Consider the following 14,823-nt stretch of genomic DNA (forward strand, 5'->3'; position numbering starts at 1 on the left):
TCTAAAATCAATGAAAACATACATTGGGTGAGAGTTAAGAAAAAAGTTCTCTCTTACAACTAATAGCAAAGATATTATAAGGAATTATATTTTGATTATTTCTTTCTGATGACTACTCCAGGACAGCATTTTTTAATGCACATGAATTATAAAAGCTTTCTGGAAGAAAATGCACTCAAGGAACCTTAATACAATCTTGATATTTGCATCTAATTCTTAAGTAAGAAGCTATGTGATTTTATGGAAAGATATGACAACCTTGTTCAGTTGGTAACTTTTCACATATTGCCCATAATCAGCATACATTTTCCTTTCATTATCCACTAGCTCACAACTTTATTCCTAAAACGTCAAATTCCCTCACTTTCATAAACAAATTCCACTCCCGTGTCAACATTTGAAATTTTGCCTGTAAATCAGAACATGCTATAATTGAATTGCTGCTCCTATCATCTACCACTTACTTCTGTCAAAACATATAACTGGATTAGTGGGAAAACAGCTACATAATGCTTGCATTTGAGCTTTGCCTAACAGCAGGCTTCTTTTCTGTAACCAAAAAACAGCACTGGAAACAACAGAGTCACTAGGAAATGATGCAGCATTCATTCTGCATCTCCTACATGATTTAAGTATCAAAATTCCTGTTCTTAAACAAAAGAAACTTAGATATGACAAATCTGTACTGAATTTACGACTTTCTCTTTTGCGATGTCAAAGATCATATTTTGTTAGCAACCACCACAATGGCTGTGTGATAAACAATATGTTTATGTACAAATGAAACAAAATGACCGTCTTTCCAGATCACTTTTTTGAGAGCTACAGACTAAGTGGTGAGGTAACACATGGGGTCAGACAAGCTAAGGTTTCTAAAGGTTCATCAGAAGCAGAAAAAGATCTGGACATGGTCAGTGGTGCCACATGTTATTATGGGCTGAATCGTGTCCCCCTGACATTCATATGTTGAAGTCCCAACCCCAGTATCTCAGAATGTAACAGCGTCCGAAGATAAGAACTTCAACCAGGTGATTAAGTTAAACTGAGGCAGTTAGTTTAGGGACATGTGTCCTTATAAGAAGAGGAAGAGACACCAGGGGTCTGCACACACAGAGAGGTGACTATGTGAAGAGGCAGCAAGAAGGTGGCTACTGCAAGCCAAGGAAAGAAAACTCAGGTGAAACTGACTCTACTGGCAGCTTGACCTTGAACTTCCAACCCCAGAACTATGAGGAAATTCATTTCTGTAGTTCAAGCTATCCAGTCTATGGCATTCTATACGGCCGCTCTAGAAAACATAGACAGGCCCTTCAGTACCATGTTGGCGACAGCCCTCGGGCCCAGATGAAAAGTCTCAATAAGAGGTTTGAGGGGTTCCTTGTATAGCTGGACTGTTTAAACTACGGACTAGCTCCAACGTATTAACCAGAGAGTTATATCACGCAGGGACATTTTTCAGGGGGTTTTGCTTCATTGATCCTGGGTTCTATTTAGCATAGTTACCCTTAGCCAGGGATATCATGCTAAAAGCACTTTAGGACTAATCCTCTTCCTCTCAGTAAATATTAATCTAGTTACCTGGAGCTCTGATTGACACGGGATTATGCCCCATCTCCTGCCCACTTTCACTCCCCAAGGTGCCCTCTCAGTTAAGGGAGGCCATGTGCTTGAACTTCTTCCTCCTCCCTGTGGTGTCAGAGATAAAGCCATTCTCCTGTGTTCCATACAAAATGACCTCCCCACAAATTCCCCTTCCCTCATGTTCATCTCTAGGAATACATCCACTTCAAATGTGAAATTATATCCATCAGTCACCAGCCATGGCATTTTTTGCCTCATTTCTATGAATTAAAATGAGACATGGTAATGTTTATTTTGTTCTATTTCACTTGTTTCAGAGTTCAGTACACTCTATGAATAGGAAGGTCTAAGATGGTTCTGGGGAAATAAAACTCTAAACGAAGCACATTCAAATATCTATTGGTTCTCCCGTTAAATTGAAAAATAAATTTTATTAAGAGTTATAATGTTATCAATGAGTAAAAGGGTTCATGTCACCTGGTTAAGCTTCTCTGAGTAAAGGAGAATATGTGTAATGTTTTTCCTTCAATTACTTTGTGGCTAAAGCCTTAGACATTCAGAAAGGACCTTGGTGAAGAAATAAAGGAGAATTAGTAACAAGATATGAACAGCTCAGTGAGATAGTCTTCTAATAGATCAGAAATATCTCAGCCTGTCTATAATACAGCATTACAGAGTATTTTAAAGTCACAGGAGATAGAAATTGCAGATTTAATTCCCCCAAAATGGGATGACCGAAGAAGTGCAGTCATCTTATACTTACTGAAGCTACATTCACAAAATCATCATCTGAGAGGGTTTCCAACATTTCGGAGACAGACGTTCGGATCAATTTAAGTGTCAACCCACTAACACTTCCACTCCTATAAAAAATGGGTGCAGGCATGTTAATGACCATCTAGTTCATCAAAATCAGACACTTTAAGTAAAGGCAGTTACCTACTGGCTCTAGATCTTTATATAATACTCAAATAATTTCGTCTTTAAAAAATCAGTAGTAGGAAAAGTCATATTTTTAATAGTGTAGAAAAAAGGACATCTTATTGTTTTATATAGCATCAGAATATATATTTCTAAGCACAATGACAAAAATGGAAAGTCAAATGATAATTTTAAGAAAATATGAATACTCAGGGCATAGTCACGTACTCAGGAAACATAAACTTAATACCAGCTTGGTTATCCAAGTTAGAAGTGAGGGGTTATAACCTCTGCAGGTAAACATTTAAGGTCATTGCTTGAGGGTATCCAATGTTTTACTTGATTAAACCAATAATTATGAAGCAGCATAACATATATGTTAAGAGACATATTTTTTATGTGGACAAAAGGCCTTGTTTTGTATCCTAAAGTTGATATTTTCTGGGGCTCAGCCTTCATTTTGTCTCATCTCTACATAGTCTATGATGCTCATAAATGACCTCATCTATTTGTGGGGCTCTAGACAACTGACTCCCAATTCTAATCTCTAGCTCCCAACTTTTCCCCACTTTTACATTTCACTGCTTGTTAAACAACTACAGGCTCAATGCCCAAAATGACACATTATTCGCCAACATATTTTTCTTTCCTATTTATGTTATTGGTAATAACCAAGCTAGGTCTTAGTCCAATTTCCTCCTCCCCCTTAACCTTCCCTCCCTTTCAGACAATTTTCTCATTCATTCCACTTCACTCTGTTCCCAGACAGTGGCCTCGTCTCCACCCGCTCTCCACTCTGACTCAGATCTCCATGACCTGAAGATCTCCATGAGCTAGGGTAACAGCTACTGCAGGCAGCTCATAGTCACCTCTCCTCCCCATGCAGTAGGTGAAAATTCTGGAAACACACCTTAATACAACACTACCCATAGTTACCTAGTAAATATATATTTTCAATTTTGGGATATGCATGTGGTTTTCAAAGATTTTAATATGATAAATTATTTCTGGAAATTATATATCCAATAGAATTATAACACATTACATTACCATTTAAAATTTGTACTTAAGGTTTCGTGTATGATATAAATTCCACAATAATTTAATTTAAATGAGATATAGCTTAAATGCATTTAACAAATGAAATGAGAATGAGTGAACATTTAAGTTACATTTGTCTAATTCATTTATCTCCTCTTCTCAGGCTAGGTTATAAAGTTTTGAACTTGTTTACGTTAGGTCAAAATGAAGAAATTTTCAAACGTTAATGTTAGCCTGTGATACAGATTTATTTGCCAATAAATCACTGGATTCTGTTTCTTCCAATGTGGTGAAGAATATCTGAGGACATACCTTTATTTTCTCAGGGAAAATAATCAAAGCATTTTATGCTTTGATTTTATTCCTTGGTATTACTCTTAAAAACCAAATCTCTATAGCAGGATATATGTTTTTCTATGCTCTACCATTTTATTTTCAACTTCATTAAAGGACCTCTCTCTCTCTCTCTCTCTCTCTCTTTCACACACACACACACACACACACACACACACACACACACACATACATACACACACACATACATACATGCACACACACACACACACACACACACCTTAAACTGAAACATTGTAACACATAAAATGACCAATATAAAAACTCCTGGAATTCTTACACATATATTAGCATTTCCCTCAAGAAAGTCCCAGTATTGACATTTAATACATTTTACTCTATCTGTTTTGTGGTTAAAACCTTCAAAGTTATTTGAATCTTAATGACTAGTTGTCAACTGAATGATTTTTTGTGGCAGAAACTGCTTAGTATTAGCCAGAATGTACCTTAAAGTTATTTTAAATATAAAGCCAAACATTAGAAGAAAATTAATATTTTTCAAAAAGCTCAGACTTTAGAACCATGCCAGGCCTTAATTTTCAATTCTGATATAGATTCTTATTTTCAATAACATAATTTTTGTTTTGTTACTGTCTTCATATGGCTTCTTTGTCTCAATATAAAATAATCATAATAACACTTTGTTCTTTCCCCCCAACCTGTCAATCATTTCTCAGCCCCAACACAACCTATGACTCCACCCTATATTCTCAGTATAGAAATAAATATGTAGTGCTTAGCTACTCACACATCAACCAGAATAAGCATGTCTTTGGGAGATGCAGCTCCTTGGATGTACCTGAAACAAATCCCAAATGAACACATTTTCTCTTGCAAAATAGCAAACTTTGATATTTGTTACCCTGATATTTCCTGATCAGAGATAAGATATTTTCCAAACAGACCTACTTCTCTTCTATCTCAGTCAACAATGTTCTGCTCTTTCATTCATAGTTTTGCATTGTCCATGTTAAAAAGCTATAATAGTAGAGATGCTAGTGGCATAATGTTTCAATTATGTTTTTCAGATATTTATTTAAAAAGGGTGAAGAGACGTGTTTTAATACTAAGAGCAAAATAATGTAACTTCTAGAAGCCCATTTTTTTAGGGAAAAATTATTCTGAACGTCAATTTGTTGACTACACATTCTAAAACTAATTCTAAGGAATAATAAGAATAAATAATCACAAGGCTAAGTCATATTTTTAAATGCAAAAAATAAACATGAAATATAGTTAAGTGGTCTAGGGCCATGAAAAAGCAACATCAACAGAACAGAAATACAATGGGACAATAAAGAAATTAAAAACAAAAAAATATATACTGTTACTACCAAGATTTCTCAGTGGTGACTCTCAAACTTCATAGAATCTAAGAAACCACCTGGAGAGTTACTTTACAATGTTGATTCCCAAGTTCAACCCAGCCCTACATATTTAGAATCACTGCATTTTAAAGAGACTATAGGAGAGTTTTATTCAGATCATTTAGGAATTGTAGAGAGAGAAACATAACTTCAGGTGAATGATCCCAAAGTTCATGTTGCCTGGCCACAGAGTGCCAGGGCACAGGGACCTACTCTCCCCACCAGAAAGGCTGAAGATTCAACTTTCTACTCATCTCTGATGCCTCTTTACCCATGACTCTAAATCTCACTTTTCAGAAGTTTGCCAGATGACTTGTCTATTAGTGTAAAGACAACACCCAGCACAGTTAGCATCTACTCAGGACTACGTGTTGTGTTCATGAAACAGAGTTTATAACTTGCAGGCAAGTTTGCGTCACTCTAAGAAGGCTAGGGGAAACGCTGCTGGGATATTCCAATGGAAAGCAAATTTACTTCATGTCTGGCATCTTAACAAATGGTGCAGACGTGCCTCTCTGTGGGAAGATTAGAGAAAGACTATAGTCCGCCTCTTCTGTTTAGCACTTAGCTCCTAAGTTTCCCCCAAAACAGCTGTTTCCTGAATCCAAATCATGGGATGTAATTGTCTTTACCTCCCATTGCTTCACAGCCACCACACTTGGAGAAATATCAACAAACATAATATGTGGATTAATAATATTTTGCGCTACTATAATGGTTGATGTTCATGTAAACTGCTACTGGGATATTTAACAGCATCATCAAAGCATTAAATACATTTACTTTGAATCAACCAGTATATCTGAACCCTAGCAAAATGTTAGAAATAATCTAAATGTGGAATAATAGGGGATTTCTTAAATAAGTTACCTCATCGTCATTATTTTAAAATGATGTAAAGTGTATCTCTTAGGAACAGGCACTAAAAGGTATTGATATGAAAAGAGTATATGACAAAACAGTATATTGGACATCATGTGAACTAATTCAAGAAAAGATATTAAATACATTTTTAAAACTTTACAACACATAAGTTGGGAAAATATAAGTTATTGGTATTTTTTGAGTTTTATATTAGGAAAATGAGTTGCTTTACTAGTGAGAAACAAATAATACTTTTGTTTTTTGAACAATAAACCTAAGCAATATAACTATAACTAGGGGCAGCTCTTACTGTTTGGGCCAGTTCTCATTAGTTGACTGCCAAAGACAAACCACCTCCTACTCAGTCCAGAGGCTCAATTAGAGCTCTACTCTAAGCAAACTGGGGGTCTTTCCATAGAAATCCCACGAGCTAAAAGAGTTTTGGAGATGAAATTGCAAATAAAGGTAGTCCAGTTGAAATAAATGTATTGATGAATTTCAACAATATTCATTATTGTTCCCATGTGAACTTTATCTTCATTTACTTTTAACTGTATGCAGTTGTTAACATTTTTAAAAAATACCTGAGCCATTTAAATTATTAGACAATATTCATCCTAATAATGTAAAGATTCCTTCCATCTTTTTCACACAAAACAATGTAGCCTACTTTTGTCTGTTTAATCTTTTCATGATTACCTAAAATTCTTACCATGGTCTTCTGCGTACATCATAAAGATCAATCTTGTTTGGAGTTCGGCTGTTATCAACCCATGGAGAAGCTTTAAGAGAAAGAAAGAAAAAAATAATAAGAAAGTAAAAGGGAGAGAGAAATTAAGTTACATTAAAAATTAGAGAAATAACATCAAAATATTAGACATGACCTATAAAAATAGTATTTAAAATAAACCAAAAACACCACTGACACATTCTTCTTATCCACAACAATTTTAAAATGGGGGATACAATTTTTATGCATAATTTTTGTTTGTTTGTTAATGGCCAAAAATGGAAAATTATATAGCAGTATAAAAGAAAGTCAACATATTTTCTTTTTCATATTATTTCAGAGATAATTTGCAGACACAGGGATTTTCTGGGTGCTGACTTATATGTTTTACTAGGTTTCCAGAAATTATATATTTTTTCTTTTCTACTAACAGAAAAATTTACCTTAAAAGAAAATGGATTTGGCATCATGGAAATTATGCTTTCAATTATTTAATCTTTATATTTTCATCTAAAGCCATACTACCTTGATCTATAAAAAAGATTGCTATTTTTCTTAGGTTGTTATCATATAATATCATAATTTTAGCCTTATTATTAACTAGCCATTTGATAATGGCTAGTCCATTTGAAATTTTAGTTAAAAGGTTAAATTATAATTAAAAGCTAACAAAAAACTGTTTTCCTTAAATTTATTTAAAGGATTTGAAATAATTCAATACAGATTCAAGAACCTTTACTTAATTTCATAGCTTTCACCATTTTCAGTAATCATAAAAAAATACTTTTGTCTAACTGCGTTGATTTCAAATGTATTTGATGTATACTTATTCGAATTAAATCAATATTTTAATTTAAATGTTTTACAAACCTTGTTTCACAATATCACACACACACACACACACACACACACACACACACACACCACTTAGACCCATTGGATGACATTAGAAGTTGATGAATTAGACAATAATTTTATGCTGAACAAGTCCTCTCCTTGAATATGTTTAGATATATGATCCTTAGAGAAATTTCTAATAATAATTCATGATTCTTAAATGGGTTATATTTAAAAACATTAAGAATCTTCTCTTAGAGTCTTCTGAAATATCTACTATTAGGGCATATCCCTTGATTATAGTTAAGATATTTATATTATGGTAAAATTAAACAACGTGATTTCTTCTGTGATATTACTAATTTGTTGTAAAATCCCATTGTGGCAATTAACTGGTACATTATTTATATAGGCTCAGAATTGTGGAAGATCAAATAGTAAAAATGACTAATAACCACACAGTGAAATGATCAGATTCATAATGATGCAGAATGAAAGATACATATTTTGATAAGAAATCAGAGCTTCTAAAATCCCTGCAAAAAGTGAAAGGTTGCTCAGTTTAGAGTCTCTTTTGCTTTCCAATAAGATTTTGGGATGACAGAAGAAAGAAGGGGTGGGAATAACAACTACATTGTGGGCATATAACTTCTGAAAGCCCAAGTTAAAGGTGATATTAGTCATTCACGAGAATGCTTTCCTCTGATCAAAAATGAACTGTGAGTTTATCACTGACTACATCTATTGAACTACACTTCTACTTCATGACATTTAAGGAATACTATGTCAGTTGTTGGACTGCTTACTTAAAAAAAAAAGGTATCTATACATTACATCAGAATACTAAAATATGTGTTAGTTATATTTTTGAGAAAGTATGCAAATTACAAATCCATTTTCTAGTCAATACAGTCTAAAATAACAAGAGTATCAGTTTTTATTTTCAGCTGCTAGGAAATAATGCAGCTGATAATGATGCATTTGAGGGCTAATTCTCTTGGTAGAAACACCATTTCACATGAAAACTAATTGCATTTCCAATTAGCAAGTTCGAGTGCAGTTTTCTTATTCTACAGGCTTCACATTTTTCCCCTCATTAAAAGAAAAAGAAAGGTGAATTTCACATACCTAAAAATACCTTTAACCCTGGTCCAATTGCTGGGATCTAACTGATGTTACGTCAATCATTATTTTAGGCTTGTCTCAGTCATCTCCTATGGAGTATTAGTCATGGTTCTGAATTCCAAGCCAAGATAATGAGTTTGGACTGTTTTGTTTTGTTCTTAAGAATTGATTCCATACATTTATATTGCATAGCTCACAAGATTTTCAGGAATCTGAGTGTTGCTGCCCAACTACTACCATCCCAGAATGGATTCTCCACAGTCCCTAATTAGCATCATGGCTCGCACAGCAAGGTCTAGGATGAGTCTCCTAGACAGAGAGGGGATATAGACCCATATCCAGGTGTCAGAAAATCTAGGAAAGCAAATGTCTGCCCAACCATTGTTCAAATCTAGGTATTTCCGGAGAGTACAGGGTTTCTTCCACAGCTAATATTCTGGAGGGACCTCGAGGATTCAGCTAAATTAAACCTTTAAAGTTTTTTCCCAAAACAAAGTGGACAAATGGCAGTACATTTGAAAGTATGTGAATAGGGCTTTAAAAAGTTAAAACCTGCTTCCTCAATTAGCATGTAAAATGAAAGAACTGAATATGATTAAATAGTATTTTTTAAAAGTTAATTGCTATTTGTAAAAGGAGCCATCTTTGAAAAGTGCTTATAACACAACCTGTCTTTACTTCTAATTCTTGAGCACAAAGGTCTCTCTCCCTCTTATTTTGTAATCTCCCCTTCCTAGTTCTCTCTTATAAACTGATTCGCCCCTCCTTCTTAGCATCATTAATTTCTCTGATACTGAGTTATTGCCATGCAAAGCTAGATATTACCCAGTTTCTAGTTCTCTCCATGTTCACTTTTGTGATTGTTATTGTGACTAATTCTATTTGTTAAACATGTTTACAAAAAGTCAACTCTCAAGAACAATTCTCCTCTATACTGTTTCAAGTCAAGTTACTTAAGTACCCCATAACTCAGGCCATATCTCTGAGAAATAAAATGTATTTGTGCTTGTCAGCTTGTTCTTAAAAGTGGGGAAACAGACATTTCACTAAAAGTCCTTTCAACGGGTCCTCAGGATTGACTAGTGATGAATTTTTCATTTTTTGATAGATTTATTTCTCCAAACCCTCCTTTATAAGAAAACATAAAGGACATCACAAAAGGGTTTATCCATTTTAATGTATAAAATAGATTCATCTCGTTGCTGAGATGCCCTCAAAATAATCCAGCCTGATACCTAAGAAAGCTTTACTTTCATTGAAATTGCATGTTATTTTCTATCATCCTCATTTCTACAAATCCTCATTTGAGATTGAAGATAAGCATCAACGCATTTTATGTAGAAACATAAACCAGATCTGGAGAGAAAAATTTCAATTAGGTTCTGAAAATTCTATTCAATTCTCAATGTGACTCATTGGTCCATGCTGAGCATGTGGATCTTTATCTCAGAATTGCTTTAGGATTCAGGATAACTTCCCCATCCAGATATACAGATACCTGATCATTGGTCTCACAGCTACCTGGCCTGATTCCAGGTGCCAATACCTCAGGTGCTGCTTAGGTGTCTGGGTTTAAAGTGGTTTTGGTAGATACAAAGCCATTTAAAGAGAAATAGTCTTTCCTTTGAAAAGGAACATGGTAACTATCTTTTTCTTTCAATGTAGGAGAAGGTAATAGATTGTTCTCAAGAAACATTAAGTCTGGACTCATGATTTTACCTGGTGCCTACTGATTCACTAAGCGCTTACCTGGATAATATCTGGCCAGGCCAGTGGCACTGCCAAACACCTGCCACAATAATGAAGGATCTTCATCTCGATTTTTTTTGAAAACTTCATCTAAGGCACTTGTCCAGTTCAGTTCATTTAACACAATTGTTGCTAACAAACAAAAAAGAGAGAGAAAGAAATTAATAAAATTTATAATTATAATTGAACCAGTCTCCACTGATTTGCAAAAAAAGATATACATTTTCACTGCTTTACTTATAAAGTACTCTAATCCATTAGCTACCAAAATGTTTAGACATGGGATTATGCCTTCAAACAAATTTTTATAGGATGTTGGCCTTTAGACATTGTGGGCTGGGTAATCTTTGTGTGGGAGCTTTGTGTGCTTTGTGGAATACTCAGCAGTATCTCTGGCCTCCGCCCACGAGATGTCAGTATAGTCCCCCTTATTGTGATGAACAAAACTGCCTCCAGACAGCATCAGAAATCCCTGAAAGGGCAAAACTGCTCCCTGTTGAGAATGACTATCTCTATATATAAAAGGCTAAGTGTCTGTCCGTCTGACCAGTAGCTATGACACGCACTGGCCATTTAAAAATAAATAGCACCACAGACCTGGCGCCGACAAACCAACACTTGGCTCCCCCCAAGTGGGACCCACCACCACTCCGGAGCGACAGCCCCCCAAATCACAGTCAATGCTGCCAAGACACCATGATGCAAAATGTGGTCCACAGCCCAGCTAAGCCCAGCAGCAGTCGCTGTGGGCGCCCAGTTAATAATTTCATGTAGCAACGCCCAACTTCCTCCCCCCTAGCGACTAGCCTCCTTGGAGTTCCTTCAACCCAGGAACCCGACTTGCTTTATAGCCAGGTGCCAACATTTTACAATTTAACCAAATGTCTGTGAAGCATTTTCCCATGCCTCATCTCATTAGATCCTCGCACAAGTCCTGGGGTAGGTAGATAGGAGACTCGGTAGAATCCTATTTTTTCATTTGCCGGGAAAAGGGGATTTAGAAAGTTTAGAAACTTGACTCGACTGGAAAAGAAGAAATGGTGGACCTTGAAAATGACTTCAGGTTTACTCACTGAACAGAATATAGTCAAACACTGCTGCAGTTAAATATTTTACTCTTTGTTCTCTCTGCTTGATCTATAATAATAATCGGCTTAGTGTTGATATTTACTGCTGTGTTGCTGACAATTACCTGAAAGAGAAGTTGGGGTGCTTCACTGGGCTGGAAAAAGTTTAGCTAAATCAGAAAGCATGTCTAATTAAACAAGTTTATTCTATGTATATAAAAGGCTAAGTTGACTCGTGCATGCGCAATACATATAAAGCTCTCGCTGGTGCCAATCGCATGCATGTTTTCGATCTGTCATTGTCTATGGTGAATTTGGTTGACACTTCTATAGAGAGAGGGCGAATAGCGTTATCAAAATATTTCTTCTAATTAATTTCCTTTCAATGTGCACGAATCCATGCACCAGGACACTAGTAATACATACAACAGACAATGGCAGCATTCCTAACTTTCAGGCAGTTCAGGGCACAGTTTGATGACCACCTCCCTCGATAATCTGGTGTTAGATAATCTGGTGTGTTACTGAGTTAAAAAGAAATATGCTTGCCATTGACCATAGTTTAATGTATTTACAAAATAAAAAAGGTATTCATTTTGACCAAAAACAAAAAATCATTCAGAGGTTTGACAATGTCAAATGTTAAAAATATGAAGTAGTTCATTATGAACAGTTTTCTTTTTTCTAGTTAGCTCAATTAGAGTATAGTGATAATAAGGATCAGGTCATTGATTTTGATACCTACTTATAACTGTTGACTGAAACATATGCCTTTCATTAAAATGAAAGAGAAGCATTATAATGTGGGATGAAGCAAGGGTTGAAGTGGTATATAATTTGTAATTATGGACCTCTGTAATTATAGCACCCTCTGTCTAGCATACTAAATGTTTAACTGGCTTAGAATATTATTTTTCCCTCCACACAAAAAGATGAAAACTAATTTCATATCTTTTTTTTTTTTTGTAAAATATATACCATGACCTCAGCAGATTAACACATTGGACATCTCTGTACTTGAGAATCTATGACCAAATCTAAACAGTGGAAATTAGCTTCAGATAAGGTCTGGAGATACTGTTTAGTGTCTATGTTTTTTGGTGACCACAACAAATAAAGGAAGCAAATGCAATTATGGCTAAACCATGCACAAGACTTTTTAAAGGTAAAAGAAAAAAAGAGGTTCTATCAAAAAAGGTGTATATTGAAGTTTATCATTTACAAAAAAAAGAAAACAGTAAAATTGTAAAACTGTTCTGGGACCAGCATTCTAATACGTTTCTCATTATTAAAAACTAACAAGATTTCCATCTTTATAGATGTGGTTACTTCCAGAAAGATCAGTGTGTGTGTGAATATTCATGAGGTGGGTCAGATCCATGGTGCATCTGAGATACCAGTGATTTCATATGCAAAAGCATGATCCAATGAACCCTAAGTGACTGGTTATATAAAAATTTATATTCACACAGATAACCTGAACTGATACTCACTATTCATGAATATTTATAGCAATATACAAAACATCACAGAAAATGAGGGATATTATACTTTTCTTTAAACATTCATAAGTTTAATATTCCACTGAACAAATAATCATGTTTATTTATGATCCAGTAGTCTTCATTAATCTCCAATCTACTCTATCTTTTCAATTTCCTTGACTATTTAATTCACATTAAGCAAAAACTGATATCTAATTATTTTAATAAACTTATTTATTTTCAAGTCTGCTATTTTTTTCTTAAGTTTTATTTGATAAGTTAACAACTATAAAGATTAGGCTCTGATACACTGATTGTGAATTACACTTTTATCTACTTGGGGGAAAGTCAACTCTGGAATATTCTTACTATATTGGAGATATGTTTTAAAATTTTCAGTTTATATATTTGAAAATTCTCTTATTCAGATAAGCCATTATTGAAGTAGATTTAAAAAATGTTTTCCTCAAATTTAGATCATCTGCCAATGAGCAAAGTATATAAAATATTTACAGAATAGGTCCCAGAATTGATTTTAAATTTTATTCAGAATGAAAGAAATTGTATTGTAAACCTATGGCAAAGCTTATCAACTTGATAATAGTATGTAGCAATGAATAAGGATACAAATACTTCCATTTCTGAGTGGATATTTATAAAGGCTATTGGGTGTAATTTTTATTAGACACACTTTTATCTGAAAGTCTGAAGCAAGAAATTAAAATTCAAAGTTGGCCCTGAGAGCACAAAAAAGTGAACCCTCTTTAAAGGGGAGCTTGATTGTAGCTGTCTTTCAAAATGAACATAGTCTTTAGCAATTTCAGGCGATTTATACCATAAAGGCAGTATGGATCTCCAGTCCTTAACCAGAGAATTTTAGATCAAGAGCCATTCATTCAGTCATAGTGTTCAAAGTTTTAAGGCACCAAAACCACAAAGTAAAATATATTGCTGCACTAGGAAAAATTTTTCTTAAGCTATGTTGAAAGCAACTATAAATACTATATATATATATATATATATATATATATATATATATATATAAGTAAACAAACAAGTATGAATATATTTTAGCTGCTTCTTCATTTGGCTATATTTTTCTGATCTACATCACACATTGTATTAGACTATAAGCATATATTATTTTAATATCCTGAAAGGAACAGATTTTTTGTCTTCTTAAAATGTATAAAATTAAATACGAGCTTAATTCAGGATTACGGGGGGAAGAGGGTGCATTTCTCCATTTCTATGCTATTAGCATAGCTCAAATTACTGGGTAATCTGCAGATGACTGAATACTAGTAAAACTAATACAGAATATTGGCCATGCTAAAACAAATGTATCTCATTTCCTGAAGATACTTACTCTCACCTAAAATCATCAGGTAGAGATTATTTAGGTAGATGGTTTTTAATCAACTACCCTGGCTGCAATTGGGTAAAAAGGCACATTTAAAAAGTTATCATTAAGAGATCTTTTTTTAAAAAATATATTTTATTGATCTTTTTACAGAGAGGAAGGGAGAGAGATAGAGAGTTAAAACATCAATGAGAGAGAAACATCGATCAGCTGCCTCCTGCACGCCCCCTAATAGGGATGTGCCTGTAACCTAGGTACATGCCCTTGACCGGAATCGAACCCGGGACCCTTCAGTCTGCAGGCCGACACTCTATCCACTGAGCCAAACCGGTTAGGGCGA

At 34.6% G+C, this 14,823-nt stretch overlaps 1 protein-coding gene across 7 annotated transcripts in view; it reads right to left on the bottom strand.

Annotated features, from left to right (window-relative positions):
* The window catches only part of CACNA2D1 (calcium voltage-gated channel auxiliary subunit alpha2delta 1), a 395,226-nt gene that overhangs the window by 97,430 nt on the left and 282,973 nt on the right, over nucleotides 1-14,823 (bottom strand). For all 7 annotated transcript variants that reach the window (XM_059712160.1, XM_059712158.1, XM_059712164.1 and 4 more), the window contains exons 7-10: nucleotides 10,570-10,701; nucleotides 6,841-6,910; nucleotides 4,646-4,696; nucleotides 2,345-2,444 (exon numbers count right to left, since the gene is read on the bottom strand). In XM_059712160.1, coding sequence (XP_059568143.1) covers nucleotides 2,345-2,444; nucleotides 4,646-4,696; nucleotides 6,841-6,910; nucleotides 10,570-10,701 — 353 coding nt within the window. The remainder of the gene's footprint in view (nucleotides 1-2,344; nucleotides 2,445-4,645; nucleotides 4,697-6,840; nucleotides 6,911-10,569; nucleotides 10,702-14,823) is intronic.

This window comes from Myotis daubentonii, chromosome 10, assembly GCF_963259705.1.
Source record: "Myotis daubentonii chromosome 10, mMyoDau2.1, whole genome shotgun sequence".
In the NCBI taxonomy this organism is placed as follows: domain Eukaryota; kingdom Metazoa; phylum Chordata; class Mammalia; order Chiroptera; family Vespertilionidae; genus Myotis; species Myotis daubentonii.